This window comes from Populus nigra, chromosome 1, assembly GCF_951802175.1.
Source record: "Populus nigra chromosome 1, ddPopNigr1.1, whole genome shotgun sequence".
In the NCBI taxonomy this organism is placed as follows: domain Eukaryota; kingdom Viridiplantae; phylum Streptophyta; class Magnoliopsida; order Malpighiales; family Salicaceae; genus Populus; species Populus nigra.
In genome coordinates, this window is record NC_084852.1 from 13523401 (window position 1) to 13538655 (window position 15255).

The following is a 15255-nucleotide window of genomic DNA, read 5'->3' on the forward strand; positions in this document are numbered from 1 at the left end:
TCAAAAGTTTTTAATCGGGTCTTGCCGGGTCACCCCGGGTTTTGATTTTCCTTATTTTTTCTTAAACCCGGCCCGCTTCCAGTTTCGGGTTAGCTAGATCCCAAATTGACTCGCCGGGCTGGGTTTCAAAACTATGGAATCACCCCCAAATAGTTTTTAAGATCAGTTACCATAGTTTTTAAATGATTATTAAAATTTTGTTTTTGATTAAGCCAAAAATATCCTCTTTTAAAATTGATTGAACTATATATTGGAGTGCTCCTGTGACATGGGATACAATCACTGCTTCTACAAGTTTTGTTTAATTTCTTGATTTATAGTTTTGAGCTTCTCTTGACATATAAAGACTATGGTAGCTGATCATAAACTAATTTGATGCTTATGAATTGGCCTTTGGACATCATTTCGGACAACCCATATATCTTACAACAACATCAAAGCATAATTAAGACATATCCTTTCTGTTTTCTTTCCTAGCTTGAGAGTTGGAATTTTAAACATATATATGTCTCTTCTCTTTTCTTGGGGTCGCTATCAATGGCAGCAATAGTCCCTCAAGTCCGTGAAGCAACAATGTGTCATAGGATAAGAAGAACTAACAGTTCCTAAAATACTGAGGCGAGATTACTGTTATAATAATTGTTTTTTAATGTATTTTTTATTTAAAAATATATTAAATTAATATTTTTTTTATTTTTTAAAATTTATTTCTAATATTAATACATCAAAACAATTATATAAAAAAAAAACATCAGATGATTTTGTATATCCTATCTGCTTCCTACCCAGAGAGGATAGAAAAACTTGAAATTGCGCCCTAGGGTCCAATTAAAACCTTCTGAAATCCTATTGTCCAAAACCGCGGGTGAGAAACGTGTTCGTGTTCTTCTCTTTCCTCTCTCTCTCTAGGCAGGGCAGATCAACTTGTGCCTCTATTACTATATATTAAGGACGGGACGGGCTGCATTCTTATATATCTAGGCAACAAGCGAAGGGAACAGATTGCAGAGAGATCAGGAGCCATGGAACCAGCAACACTTGGGAAGTCTCTCGCGGTGCCCTGCGTTCAGGAGCTGGCAAAGGAGTCACCGGCCACTGTCCCAACAAGATACTTGCGTCTTGATCAAGACCCTCCAATAATAAACAACAATGAGGTGGCTTCCTTGCCCCAAATCCCAGTAATTGACATGCGAAGATTAGTTTCTGAAGAACAAATGGATTTAGAGCTGGATAAAATGGACCGTGCATGCAAGGAATGGGGTTTCTTCCAGGTTATTAACTTTATTTGTGCTTGTTTCTGTAATTAACCAACATATTAGCCACAACTCAAGATCATTAAGGTGTTCTTTCAAATCGATAAATGCTGCTCGATCCCTTGTGTTTCAGCTGACAAATCATGGAGTGGATGATTCATTGGTTAACAAAGTGAAGGAAGGGATTCAAGAGCTGTTCAACCTACCAATGGAGGAGAAGAGCAAGTATTGGCAAAGACCAGAAGAAATGGAGGGATTTGGACAAGCTTTTGTTGTGTCTGAGGAGCAGAAGCTTGATTGGGGAGATATTTTCTACATGATCACTCTTCCAAAGCATGCGAGGAAACCCCATTTATTCCCCATGCTTCCTCAACCACTCAGGTCCTCTCTCTCTCTCTCCCCCTGGTTTTCACAATTCCTCGTCTAAGAGAAATTAAATAAAAAATAAAAATGCAAACACAATTTCTCTTCTTTTTTCTTTTATTAAAAACCTATAAATTTACTAAAATCTTCTTATCATGTGAGTTCTATGTGATTCGAAGTGAGAATTAAATTAATTTCAGGAAATTGGATGGTTGTATTTGATTAACAGCTTTGTTAGATGAAATTGATGGACTAAATGATTGATTAAGGGATACTTGGGAATTTATCAATGTTATTTTTTAAAGGTTTTTTTATTGTTATTTTTAGAATTGATATATTAATAATTTAATTAAAAACAAAAAAAATATTAGAATACATATTCAATTATTGAGTTTGTGCTCTCACCGCAGTTTATATTCAATTATTTAAATGACTTTTTTATTAAAAGACATACTTAATTAATACTTTTGACGTGGTTTTTTTTTTCAATAGAAATGATTAGTTTTGTTTTGAATTTTTTTTTAAAAAAAATTATATGATATATATTTCATGATTTAAAAACACAACATTAAAACTTGTTGCTATTTAAAAACATGATATATATATATATATATATATATATATATATATATATATATATATATATATATATATATATATATATATATATATATATATATATAGACACACACACACACACTACACAAATTATAATGAGAAAAGAAAAAATTAAAAAAAAAAGACATAAGATGAGTTAAGAAACTGATATGAATACGAAAATGTTGAATGGTTTATCAACTTAGTATTTATTATATTTATAGGTAGCATACAACCATTTGAATTTTAAAAGAGAAATACAATAAGATAAGAAGTGATTTATATAACTTTGAATATAGATAAACATGATATTATATGTTACTAATAGAGCTTACATAAAGTTTATTGATAACAACCTCCTTCAAGCTAATGGGAAGATAATAAACCATTAGTTTATCTCTAAGAGAAAGGAAACGTGATGAAGAGAGTCCTTTAGTGAAGATGTCTGAAAATTGTGCTGAGATGAAGATGCATTTAGTTTGTATATCTTTTATAAAGATCTTCTCACGAATAAAATAATAATCCATCTCTATATGTTTTGTTCTAGCATGGAAGATAGGGCTAGAAGATAGTGCTAAAGCACTAATATTATCAACCCAAATACAACGAGTTGTAAGTAAAGATATATGAAGTTCTTTGAGTAACATTTTTAACCAGTAAAGTTCAGCTACTGTATGTGCCATTGATCGATATTCAGCTTCAGTACTTGATCTTACCACCACGGATTGTTTCTTGTTAGTCCAAGAAATCAAACATGAGCCTAGATAAATACAATATCTTGAGGTAGATTTTTGATCATCCGGATTACCAGCCCAATTAGAATCACAGAAACCATTGAGTGGAAGTGATCCCTTGTTAAACTAAAGTCTAAATTGTAGAGTACCTTTAAGATATTTTAACACCTTTTTGGCAGCTGTGAGATGAGTATTTGTAGAACAATGAAGAAATTGACATAATTGATTGACACTATAGGATATATCAAGTTTGGTTAGTGTCAAATACTGAAAAGCTTCCACCATGCTTCTATATTTAGTAGGGTCAGTAAGGGGATCACCTAAGAATTTTGAGAGTTTGGCACCTGATATGCATAGTATTGGTGCAGGTTTAGCACGAGTCATTTTCATGTGATGCAGAAGATCAATAATATATTTTTCTTGTAGAATATTAGTGAAAAGTTTGTTGGTTCAGATGGTAAAATATCAGTGAAAAGAGTTTGTAAAGGATGTTTGGTGGAATGATAAAGATGATAATCTGGAAAGTGCTTTGGTTTAGAAGAGTTTATCTGAGATCTGGTTATAATTTATGATGAAGAGGTCAGGGTAGAAGTGAGGGTTGCTTGTTGATTAGGATAAGCAAGAACTAAGGTTGGATCTAGGTTAGAATCTACGTATATATGGTCAGGTATAAGTATAGTATTGATATAATGAGGTGATGTAAAGTGTGAAGGTTCAGAATGAAGGGTTGGTTATTGGTTAGGACAAAAAAAAACTGTGGTTGGCCATAGGTTAGAGTTTGCGGATATATAAACAGGTATGAGTGTAGTGTTAATATGATGAGGTGAGATAAGATATGAGGGTTCATAATGATTTTCTGAAACAGAAAGGTCAAGAGGTGTGTTAATATTTGGTGAAATTGTGGCAACAAGAGGAGATAAAAAAAAATTCATGATCTAAAATAAGAGATAAGGAATTATGATCTAAAGTGGATGAGTTGGGAGTAGGAAAAGTGGGTAAAATAGCTAAAAAAAAGACAGAGCATTAGAGGTGGTACCTGATTGAGTGGAAACTAAAGACTTATGAAAATTTTTCTGCAAGGAATAAGCATTGCCAGTTGTAATCAATGCATCCTGAGCAAGGAAACTCAACTCATGAAATACAACATGTCTAGATATATAAACTTTGTAGATTATTGATCAAGATATCGATACCCTTAATGATTAGAACTATATCCAAGAAATACTCATTTTTTACTTCTGAAAGCAAGTTTATGTGTATTATAAAACTTAAATAAAGGAAAACATAAACACTTGAATGTTTTAAGTAGTGAATAATCTGGCTATTTGTTTAATAGAGAGAAATATAGAGATTTGTTGGACATGATAGGTGTAAAGAGTCTGTTTATGAGGTAAGTAGTTGTGAAGAATGCATCTACCCAATAATTAAAAGACAGATGTGACTGAGCCAAATGAGTAAGACCAGTATTGGTGATATATCTGTACTATTTTTCAGAGATTCTATTTTGTTCTAAAGTGTAAGGGCATATGAGTTTATGAAGAATTCCATTTTGTGAGAGGTATTCCTGGAAAACAATAGATAAATACTTACCACCATTGTCAGTTAATAGTTGTTTGATAGTACTTAAAAATTGGTTTTCAACTAAGCTTTGAAAACGAACAAAATAGGTAAACACCTCTTATTTTTGTTTCAATGGGAACAACCATGTAAATCTGGAAAAGTCATCAATAAATAAGACATAAAATTTACAACCATCAACTAACGTAATATGAGAAGTTCATATATCTAAATGAATCAATTCAAGGGGACGACTAGACTTATTATTCGACTTAAGAAAATGAAGTTTATGGCTCTTAAGCTACCTGACATGACTCATACAAGTTCTTAGATTGTTTTGATCCAGAAACAGGTAATAGCGAGTTCTTGACTAAACTAGAAACAATGGAGTTTGACAGATGACCCAACCATGAATACCAGACTTGAAAAGGAGTAATAACACCTAGAAGTGCAGTAAAAGGAGAAAGCATAACAGCCTTAGGAGATGACTTATTGAATTATAACTGCTACATGAATATTGGATATAAACCAGCTTTATGCGGCCCTTGAAGGAGAATTTTCATAGTTTGCAAATCCTTCATAAAGAAATGAGTTATTGTGAGTATAAAATAACAGTTGTTATCAAGGCAAAAATATTGAATAAATAATAGGTTTGATGAGGTAGATGGACAGTAAAGAATATTGGTTAGGAGAAATTTTGATTTAGGTGTAACAAGCATAGAGGAACCATTATTGGTGATATATATAAACCTCCTCCATTGCCAACTGTTACTTTGTCATTTCCATGATATGGTTGCTGGTGCAAGATTAAATTTTGAAGTTTAAAAGTGATATGATTGTTTGCACCACTGTCAAGGTACTATAGCTATTCAAGTTCTTGTTCCTCATGAGTATAAGCTGCCATTGCTACCAATTGAGCATAAGGATGCCTACCTCGATAAGAAAAATTTATGTGGTGATAACAATCAAGAGCCTGATGATTTGACTTTCCACAAATTTGATAAGAAGAAAATTTGTTTAGAAATCTAATGGACTGTGGTTTAGAGTTAGGAGCAAAATAAGTTGAATTAGGATTGGATCTTGAGAATTAATTATTTTTCTTAGTAGGAAATCTTGGTTTCTTATTGACTGGTTTCTGCTTAAGAGTGAAGAAAACCAACCAAGTAATATTAGATGACTGTGATTTGTTTTTTGCTTCAAGTAGTTGCTTATAGTTAAGTAGTTTAGCTTAAAAGGCATCAAAGGTGATTGGTTGGTCTCGGGTAACAAAGCTAAGGGATTTGATAAAAAGGCTGAAGATGAGATTTAATCCACTAACAATATATGAGATAAGGTCTTCATTGTCAACTGATTTTGCTACGGCCGAGAATTGATCAGATAATTTTTTGTTGTGAGTAAATGATCAGAACAATATTTGTTACCTTGTTGTAGAGTTTGGAGTTGTCTTTTAAGATGAATGATTCTTGAACGAGATTGAGGAGCAAATCTGGTAACAAGAGCATTTCAAACCTGTGTAGATACAATGAGTCCATACATAGTGGAAAGAACTTTCTCATCCATGGTGGCATTTAACCATGCTAAAATAAATTGATCCTTCTTCTACCAAACTAGATATGTTGGATTAACATCAAAGGTTGTTTTGCCGGTTGAATCGACAAGGAATTGAGAAGGATATGCCTTAGAGCCATCAACAATACTTAGGAGGTAATGACATTTCAAGGCTGGTATGAACTGAGTTATCCAGTTCAGATAATTATGTGCTTCAAGTTTGACAGACCCTACAGAGGTGATATTTGGGATGATAAATGAAGGTGATGCAGAGGAAGAGGCCATAATGGATCGAGGAAAAAAAAAATATAGCTATGATACCAAGTTAAGAAACTTATATGAATGCGAAAATACTGAATGGTTTATCAGCTTAGTATTCATTATATTTATTGGTAGTATACAACCATTTGAATTTAAAAAAAAAAAAAGAGATACAATGAGATAAGAAGTGATATGTACAACTTTGAATAGAGATAAACATGATATTATTTGTTACTAACATAACTAACAGAAAGTTTATCGCTAACAGAATGTACATCGAAGTTCCAATTATGATACAACTAGTATCATTAAAAAGATATCAACAAGATTAATTCAACGATACCAAAAAAGATCACCGACGATGACCGAGTGTGCCACACTTGTCACCCAAAAGTTGTAGATATCTCATTTGCCTTTAGCGGCAAGTGTAACCCACTCTAATTATTATTGGTCATTGATTTTGTCTCGTAAAGATTTTTTTATGGTATTGATGTTTTCATAATCAAAGCTTTGTTATGTCTTCAAAACCTCTTTCTTTTTTTTCTCTCTCTTCTCTTCTCATTGTAATTTGCGAAGAGATAGGAGAGATAAAAGGAAAGAAAAAACAACATTGAAGGCACATTGAAGCTCTGATTATAACACTATTAGTACCATCAAAAAGATCTCGACTTGACAAATCAAACGACACCGAAAAAATCACCAACGATGATTGGAGTGAACCACACTTGCTACCAAAGGTAATTGAGACATTGTCACCTCTTTGCAGCGAGTGTGGCACACATCGGTCACCATTAATAACCTTTCTTGGTATCGTTGAATTCATTTCGTCGAAATCTTTTTTATGATACTTTGTGTCATAATTGGAGCTTCAATATGCTTCTAGTATTTTTTTTATTATTATTATTCTTGTCTCTATCCTCTCTCCTTTCTTCACATCATAATATATATAATTCATTTCATAATTTATTTAAAATATCACATTTCTGATAGCAATAAGTTTTACTGTTGTGTTTCTCAATATATACACTATTTCATCTATTTTTTTAAGCTGTTATATTTAAAAAAAAAGAGCTAATAAGCAAAATTACCCCTTGTTTTGTTGATGCGAAACGTAACGTACACTGACACAAAAATATTTCTACAGTACTTTAGGTAATAACTAAGGCAATGTGTACTTTATATTATCCTCTTTCGCATGCATGCAGAGATACTTTGGAAGCATACTCGGCCGAATTGAAAAATCTTGCCATGAAAATCCTCTATCTCATGGCTAAAGCTCTAAGAATGAAACCTGACGAGATAAAAGACATGTTCGAAGAAGGATCTCAGATGATGAGGATGAACTATTACCCACCATGCCCACAACCAGAGCTTGTCATGGGCCTGAACTCTCACTCTGATGCTGTTGGCCTCACAATCCTCCTCCAAGTCAGTGAGGTGGAAGGGTTACAGATAAGGAAATCTGGGAAGTGGATTCCTGTTCAACCACTTCCCAATGCGTTCGTGATCAACATTGGAGACATGTTGGAGGTAATAATGCATGCTTGGGCTTAGCTGATCCATATCATCTCCTTCTAACATTAGTAAAAAAAAAAAAAAAATTGCTCTGTAGATAGTTGTTAAGAATAACAAATTTTTTTTTTTTTTTTTTGTAGATTGTGACTAATGGGATTTACCGTAGTACTGAGCATCGAGCAACTGTTAACTCAGAGAAAGAGCGAATTTCTGTGGCCACCTTTTACTGCCTCAATCTGGATGGAGAACTGGGTCCTGCGCCAAGCCTTGTTACTCCAGAGACTCCAGCAGCATATAGGAGAATGATAGTGGCGGATTTCCTGAAGGGATTTTTATCACGTGAACTCGTTGGAAAATCATATGTTGATGTCATGAGGATTCAAAATGGAGGTGACAAAGACAATTGATCTCTTCCAACTTCACCTTGTCCAATTTCAAGAAACCAGATGATTGAATAAGTCGAGTCTATCTCCATGTCTAATGTGATGCGCATACTGATATCATTGCGCACTACTTCTGATACAGTGAACGGCAAACGCCGCCTATTATTACTAGACCAAAAGTTTGAAACAACCGCAGTAATTTATTCCACTTGTCACTGGAGTTGACAGCAGTGGAAGACAATGGCTTGAATTTTGTAAGACATTTCTCGCTCTGTTGTAGATGCATCTGCATTTCATTCAAGTTGCGAGAGGCCACAGCAGAATAAAGTGCAAGACTCCTGAATTGACCAAAAACCTTCAATTGCAATAGACAAATACACTTTCCTTCACTCCAAAGGCCAAACACTACGGGAACACCTATTCTAGAATTTCTTTTTCCCATTTTGTAGCTCAGGAAACCTCTAATTTCCATAAAGGCGGAAACTGAGAGCCTATTTCTCTCCATGCAGTATTCTCCATCCCACCAGCTAATACATGAACTCGACCATTGACAAAATACAAGTCATTAATAGGATCTTCCAAAAAGAACCGAAAGTCTCGTCCTTCAGTATATCTTTACATGAGCTGACAGCTACTGAAATTTGAAAATGCACCTAGTACTTGCAAGCAGGAGAATATCATCATCGCATCAAGCAATGGGCTCAATGGAACTAGTAACAAAACAGGTAATAAAAAATAGTAACATGCTCTGTTCTGCCAAATAACAAGCCAACTAACATTAGCCCTGCAACAAAATTTATCTATCAGACCTAAGAATCATGCTATTAGAGAGAGAATAATCTAAAGAAACTCCCTGTGCCTGTGTGTGAGAGAGAGAGAGAAAGAGTATTAATAGATAATGGCACAGGAGTGAAAAGAGAAAGAAAAAAATACAAATTTTATATCATCTCTATCAGCTAAAGACTTTCAGAATCCATTAACAATTTACAGAAACTGTCAAATATAATACATCTACCCTGTTATACACGGACCGATGGCTTCATTCCCCACTCCAAATCTCAATTATATTAATCCATTATTTCTCCAGTGCCTTGTAGCAAGTAATCTTTCATGTTCAATGCTCGAAGAGATCATAATCCTTACAGCTGGCATCAACTAGATCACTATTGTCTTCGAACCTAAAAGAATAAAACAAAAGGAATTAACAAAGAGAGCACTGAACAACATAACAAGATACAAGAACCTTTAGACAACCAAAAAAAAAGAGGAAATCAGCAGGCAAACACGATTAACATATCTGAAAACAGTTATCTCAACAGTAGAATGTTAGGAAAATTAGAACTTGCAGATTTCATTTGCCCCCATCTACAACTACAACTACAGATACCAATATATGCATCTCAGGGAACATTTCTTGCATTTGATTAAAATCCCAAAATGACATTTTGGTGGTACACAAAACTGAGCATACCAAAGTATCTTATGGAAGATTAAAGGGAGGGTGATAAACAGGATACTAGAAGGCAGATCATTGATGAAGAAAGAGTTAAAAGTGGTGTTGTTGTCATGCTTTTTGACTCGCATATTTCCCCGTTAATTGAACAAAGCCTAAAATGAGTTTGGAAAACAAGAGATTTCACTTTTGAGCACTTAACAAACAGAATTTGCAATTGCAAAACACCATATGAAACTGAGTAGAAAAACAGCAAAATCAAATGTCCATGCCAACAACTACAAGAGTAAATCCCCAGGTGGGAAGTAAATAAAACATGCAAATATATCCAAGAAGGCCTGATCTCTGATGCACATAAATCCTCACAAAAACCATACCAAGTTCCCTGTAAGACTAAAGCCTTAAATTCCAGAAATCAATACCTGCATTTCACTTTCCCTAATATTTGCATGAGAAAAAAAATGAATACCTTAACATTAATAAAATCAGCAGGAAATACACAGGGCAACAAGTCTTAGACACCACATATGTTATTTGGATGAATATATAGATGTGTACAATTCACCTTCATTATTAATTTAGAGTTAAATGACTCCACAATCATAGCCCACTGTAGAGCCTAGATGTTGAAAATATCAAATATTGTGCAGAAAAGGTTTTAAACTCATGTTTACTCAATATGAATCTTTGATTAGCAAATTAGCAGTTAAAACCAGAAGCAAAGGAAATCTACTAAAATCGCCATCCTGATTTTGAGCGGTGCTAACAGTGAAGATAAAAAAAACATATATTTTAGTCAGATACAACCTTCTTCTCTGCAGAGCCACAGCATATATGAGCCCTAAAGTTATGAAATCCATGACTATGGAACCGATAGAGCAAATTTCATAAAACACACACACACAAAAGAAAAAAAAACGATGGCACAGAAAAAACACAATTTAGAGAACCCCAAGGAATTTCCAACACAATCACAAAACCCATAAGATTAAAAACAAATGCTCATTCAAAGCATAGAAACCTCACACTCACCCCCTCATTAAAGAGCCATAATTCAACATAAACATGTGAAAGGAAAACAATTACAGCAAACTAGCCTCAAAAAACAAATTCAAGATTTAACGATAAACCCAGAAGGAACTCAAAAGGGGTCGAACACAGAAGGACAAAAAACAAGGTCACGAAATCTCACCTTTTAACACTCTGAACCTTAATAAAAAAACAAAAACAAAAACCCTAACTAAAGGAAGAAACGAACAATATATTTCTTTTATCTGCAAATGAAAAGGGAATTACTTAGTGGGGTAAGTAACCAGCTCTCTGGGAACTGAAGCAGCATGAGAGAAACACCATGAAAGGCGCGGCCTTGGAACTTCTAAAAAAAAAAAAAGAGTGTTTTTGCTTTTTTTGGAGAGAGAAAAATAGTTTGTGCACGAAATCCAAGATACACGAAAGGCACCTTTTCTCTTTTTTTTTGGTTGTCGGTTTGAAAATGAAACGCCCTGTCCCTGCCTCCCGCTCCCGCCCCCGCCCCCGCCCATGATTTTTAATCTTCCTGACACGTTGCTTTGACAGTGAATTACACGCAAAGCTGTTAAAAATATTTTTTTTAAGCTATATAAAAAATACAATATAAATTTTAATGGTAAAATTATAAAATTATAAATAATTTTTTTAACTAATTATATATTAATAATTATAATCAAAAAATTAAATTATATTAAAATCTCATAAAGATAGTTAATAATATTATAATCAATAAGTGATATAAATAAAATAAGAGATATGGATAATATGAATCAATAAATTAATAACATGAAAAAATAAAAAGTCTCAAAACAAAAGGTCTCAATAAAGAGAAATCACTGAATAATAAAAAGTACACATGAACTTGATGACAACATAGTTGTTCCCATCACAATAAGTCCTAATAGACCCATTTTGGGTTGCAAGCTAATAAACATAAACTAGTAATTAACTAATATAAATTCAATAATAAAATAAACTCCTAAGCAATGTCTAATGCACTAGAAAAAATTTAAATTTAAAATAATTATTTTAAATAATTATTTTAAATAAATAAATAAATAAATAAATAGAATAATAAAAAAAATTCATTTTAAAATTCCTTCATGTAGCCCGAATTTTCAATTTTCATATATTCTTGGTGGATTTGAATCCTAATTTCAAACATGTTGTTCTATCTCGTCTAGATGAATTACTAGGCCCAAAATATATGGTTGAAAAGCTTTAGATGTCTAGTTTTCATCCCAACTTTAATCGCAGCAAAATTACACTAGTAGCTCAGTATATGTCTCAAACAGTACATGAAGGTCTAGTGACATATTTGACAAGATTCGTCTACTAACTTCGACCCTCTGAAATATTATGTTTCCAAACTCCATTTTAGTTGAAAATTTACCACAATATATTTTCATGTGTCTAATATTTCCCTATAAAATTTCAGCTCTATCCAATATACGGTTTGAAAGATACGTTCAATCTCGCAAGACTGGTCAGCAAACATTTTAAGGCCAAATTTGAACTTGACTTAGTTCATATCACAAATTTAGTAAACTTGTAAAATTGGACCGAGTTTACTAATTTTGCACGAGTTAAGTCCGATTTTCCTGGTTTTGGAGTCCGATTTTGCACGTTAGATATATGTTGATTCGTAAAATCATATATGTTGACTCGTAAAATCATATAGTTTTACGAGTTAACTCGCGATTTTAACAACAATGATTACACAGACCAATTAGAATGATTGGTTTTTTATCCTCTATATTCATATTACTTTCTACTTTAGTCCTATTATTTAGAGTCTTTTGATATTAAGAACATTTTCAATTGTTTTCAATACTTGTAATTTTTCTCTCTCATTTTCCTTTTCATTATCCAAAAACCACTACTTCGTTTAATTATAATGACTTTCAATCATTTTTGTTTTAAATAATTGTTGAATTCAAACATTTTTCCATTGAACCTAAAGTAATTTAACAATTGGATTTTTATTTATTTATCAAAACTTTATTTATTGATTTGTCTTCAAACAAGCCTTAAAAGTCCATATATTCTTAGGATATCTATCAATATATCTTTATATATTACATCATTTATCAATCAAACCTTTAAATAAAAATAATAATAAATATTCTCTAATATATCTCTAAGCCAAAGTAACTTTTGTTAAATTTCACAACCATGTATATAGCATGTGGTTGATTCCAATATAAATTAATAAAAGTACATACTCATATCAATAAAAAAAAACACACATGCATTATTACAAGGATTCAAAATAAGAGTTAAATCACTTATATATATATATATATATATATATCAAAACAATAGTTAAATCTCTTATATGATCATATGTATTGCATGTAAATGTTTTTTTTACCAAAAAGGAAATTTTCTATATACTTAAATGGATATTTTTGTAAATTCGTTTATGTGAATCAATGAACATCACCAAATGATCCATTAGATGTACTAATTTGGTCTATTATAACGTATGAAACTAACAGGTTCTAAGAGAAATTGATTGAGTTGGTTCTAGATATTTGGGTTAACAAGTTGAAAATCTGTCAAACTAGACTTTTGTGTATTATTTGGTTCATATCTGAAACTACAGTTAGAGTTTTACTTCAATTCAAACTAGACTAAAAACTAGACATCTCAAGATTCTCATCGATATATGATTGACCTAGTAATTCATATAAATGAGAGATAACGACTTATTTGAAGTCAGACCGAAAATTGTTGTATGAGTTTTGTTATTTTTTTCTTATAATTTATAGACTTTTTATAGCAAAGATTCATTTTCTACTAGGAAAGCTTAGGTGGCAACAATTAAATTATTTTAGCAAGGTTTTTCATGTCAGCAACTTATGTTTTCTTTTGTTTTGTGGATTTTCTCATTGATAAAGTTTCTTTATCATTCAAGGACACTAGAGGTGATTTTAGGCTTATTTTTCCAAATGTATAGTTTTATACTATCAAGCATAATTTTTAATTCGACTGTTGTATTTGGCTAGATTTTACCATAAGCTTCTAGAGGCTTTGTTTTATATATGGATAAAATTTCATAACGATCGGAAGGCATTGTGATAAGGTTTAGACGTTAGTATGTGGTAATTATATTAGTTTCCTTGTTAATATAGGATTATATTTCCTATTTTATCTAGAACTCTTTTTATTATTTTTACAGTATTGTTTTGGATGTTTTACCTAGTATAAATAAGGCTATTTAGCTTGTATTTGAGTTTTTTGAAAGAAAAAAAATTAATAAGAGATGGATTGATTATTTAGAAATAAAACATGTATGTGAGAGTTTGCTCTTACTATTAGTTCCTTATGGAACTTCTCTGACTTATCAAATAACTAAACAGGCTTTATGATGTCTTCTACACTTCTCATTAGCGTCTCTTTATAGGTGTTGGTTGGGGGGTCGATTATTTATAATCTTGATGTCTGGTTACAAATTATTGATGTGTCAAACTTAATCACAAGTCTAAACCTAGCTTTTCTAGGAATGACCAATTTGATTGTGAGTTTCTAGATCTTTATATCTATAAGGTTTGCATAAATTGGTATTAAAGAAAGACTCTAAAATTAGGTTATATCCTTTTATCTTTTAGTTTCATTGTTATCTCAATTTAGAACCTAGTTGTGACAAAAGTTTTTTTAAAAAGATTATTTATGATCTGCTTGTTTATAATTTATCTATATAAAAAATAAAAAGAATATCAAAATCTCAAATCATGTTAATGTTTTCTAAAAATGAGTCAACATCCAAGCAATGTGATGATTTGAAGTAGAAACATTTTGAGGAGAGAGGGAATGATATAAATCAGCGAGCATTGCCAATGGATCCATTAGATATATCAACTGGGCTTATTATAAGGTCTGAAACAAAATGATCCAAGAGGAATTGATTGGACTTATTCTAAATATTTGGGTTAACAAGTTGCAAATTTATCAAACTAGATTTATATGTATTATTTGGCTCATGTATAGAGCTATAAGTAGAATTTGCTTACGAATCTGATTGGGCTAATTTTGGGTATTTAAGTTAACAAGTTGCAAAACTATTGAATTAGACCTTTATATATTGTTTGGTTTATATATAAAGCTACAAGTAAAATTTTGTTATGATTTTGATTGGGTTGGAAACATGACATCTTAATATTTACATCCATATATGATAGGCCTATTAATTTATTTAGAAAAGATAGAACAATGTGTTTGATGTCAAGCTTAAAGTTGTTGTACAAGTTTTACTATTTGTTTCCCTATAATTTGTGGACTTCTTATTTAGCAATAATTCTTTTTCTACAAGGAAAGCATAGGTGGCAACAATTAGAATTGTTTTGACAAGGGTTTCCATGTCACCAACTTATGTTTCCTTTTGTTTTGTGGACTTTTCCTTTACAGGGTTTCCTTGTCATTCAAGAACATTAGAGGCAGTTTTGGACTTATTTTTTCTAATGCATAGTTTTACGCTTGATAGTTTCTAATCCGATCATTATAAAAAATAATATTGAGTTGAAATTTTACCAGAAGATTTCACAAACCTTGTTTTATAT

At 32.0% G+C, this 15255-nt stretch overlaps 1 protein-coding gene and 1 long non-coding RNA gene across 2 annotated transcripts; one reads left to right on the forward strand and one right to left on the reverse strand.

Moving 5' to 3' along the window:
- Positions 1 to 759: 759 nt before the first annotated feature.
- Positions 760 to 8512, forward strand: LOC133698950 (protein SRG1-like). The gene is made up of 4 exons (XM_062122065.1): positions 760 to 1271; positions 1387 to 1634; positions 7519 to 7843; positions 7969 to 8512. Exons 1-4 carry the CDS (start codon positions 1023 to 1025, stop codon positions 8233 to 8235), a joined length of 1089 nt encoding a protein of 362 aa, XP_061978049.1. The 5' UTR covers positions 760 to 1022; the 3' UTR covers positions 8236 to 8512.
- Positions 8513 to 9121: 609 nt separating this feature from the next.
- LOC133698981 (uncharacterized) lies at positions 9122 to 11168 on the reverse strand. Its single transcript, XR_009843220.1, has 2 exons — positions 10961 to 11168; positions 9122 to 9389 (listed from the first exon to the last, which is right to left on the reverse strand). It is a non-coding gene; the product is annotated as an uncharacterized LOC133698981 (long non-coding RNA).
- Positions 11169 to 15255: the final 4087 nt, after the last annotated feature.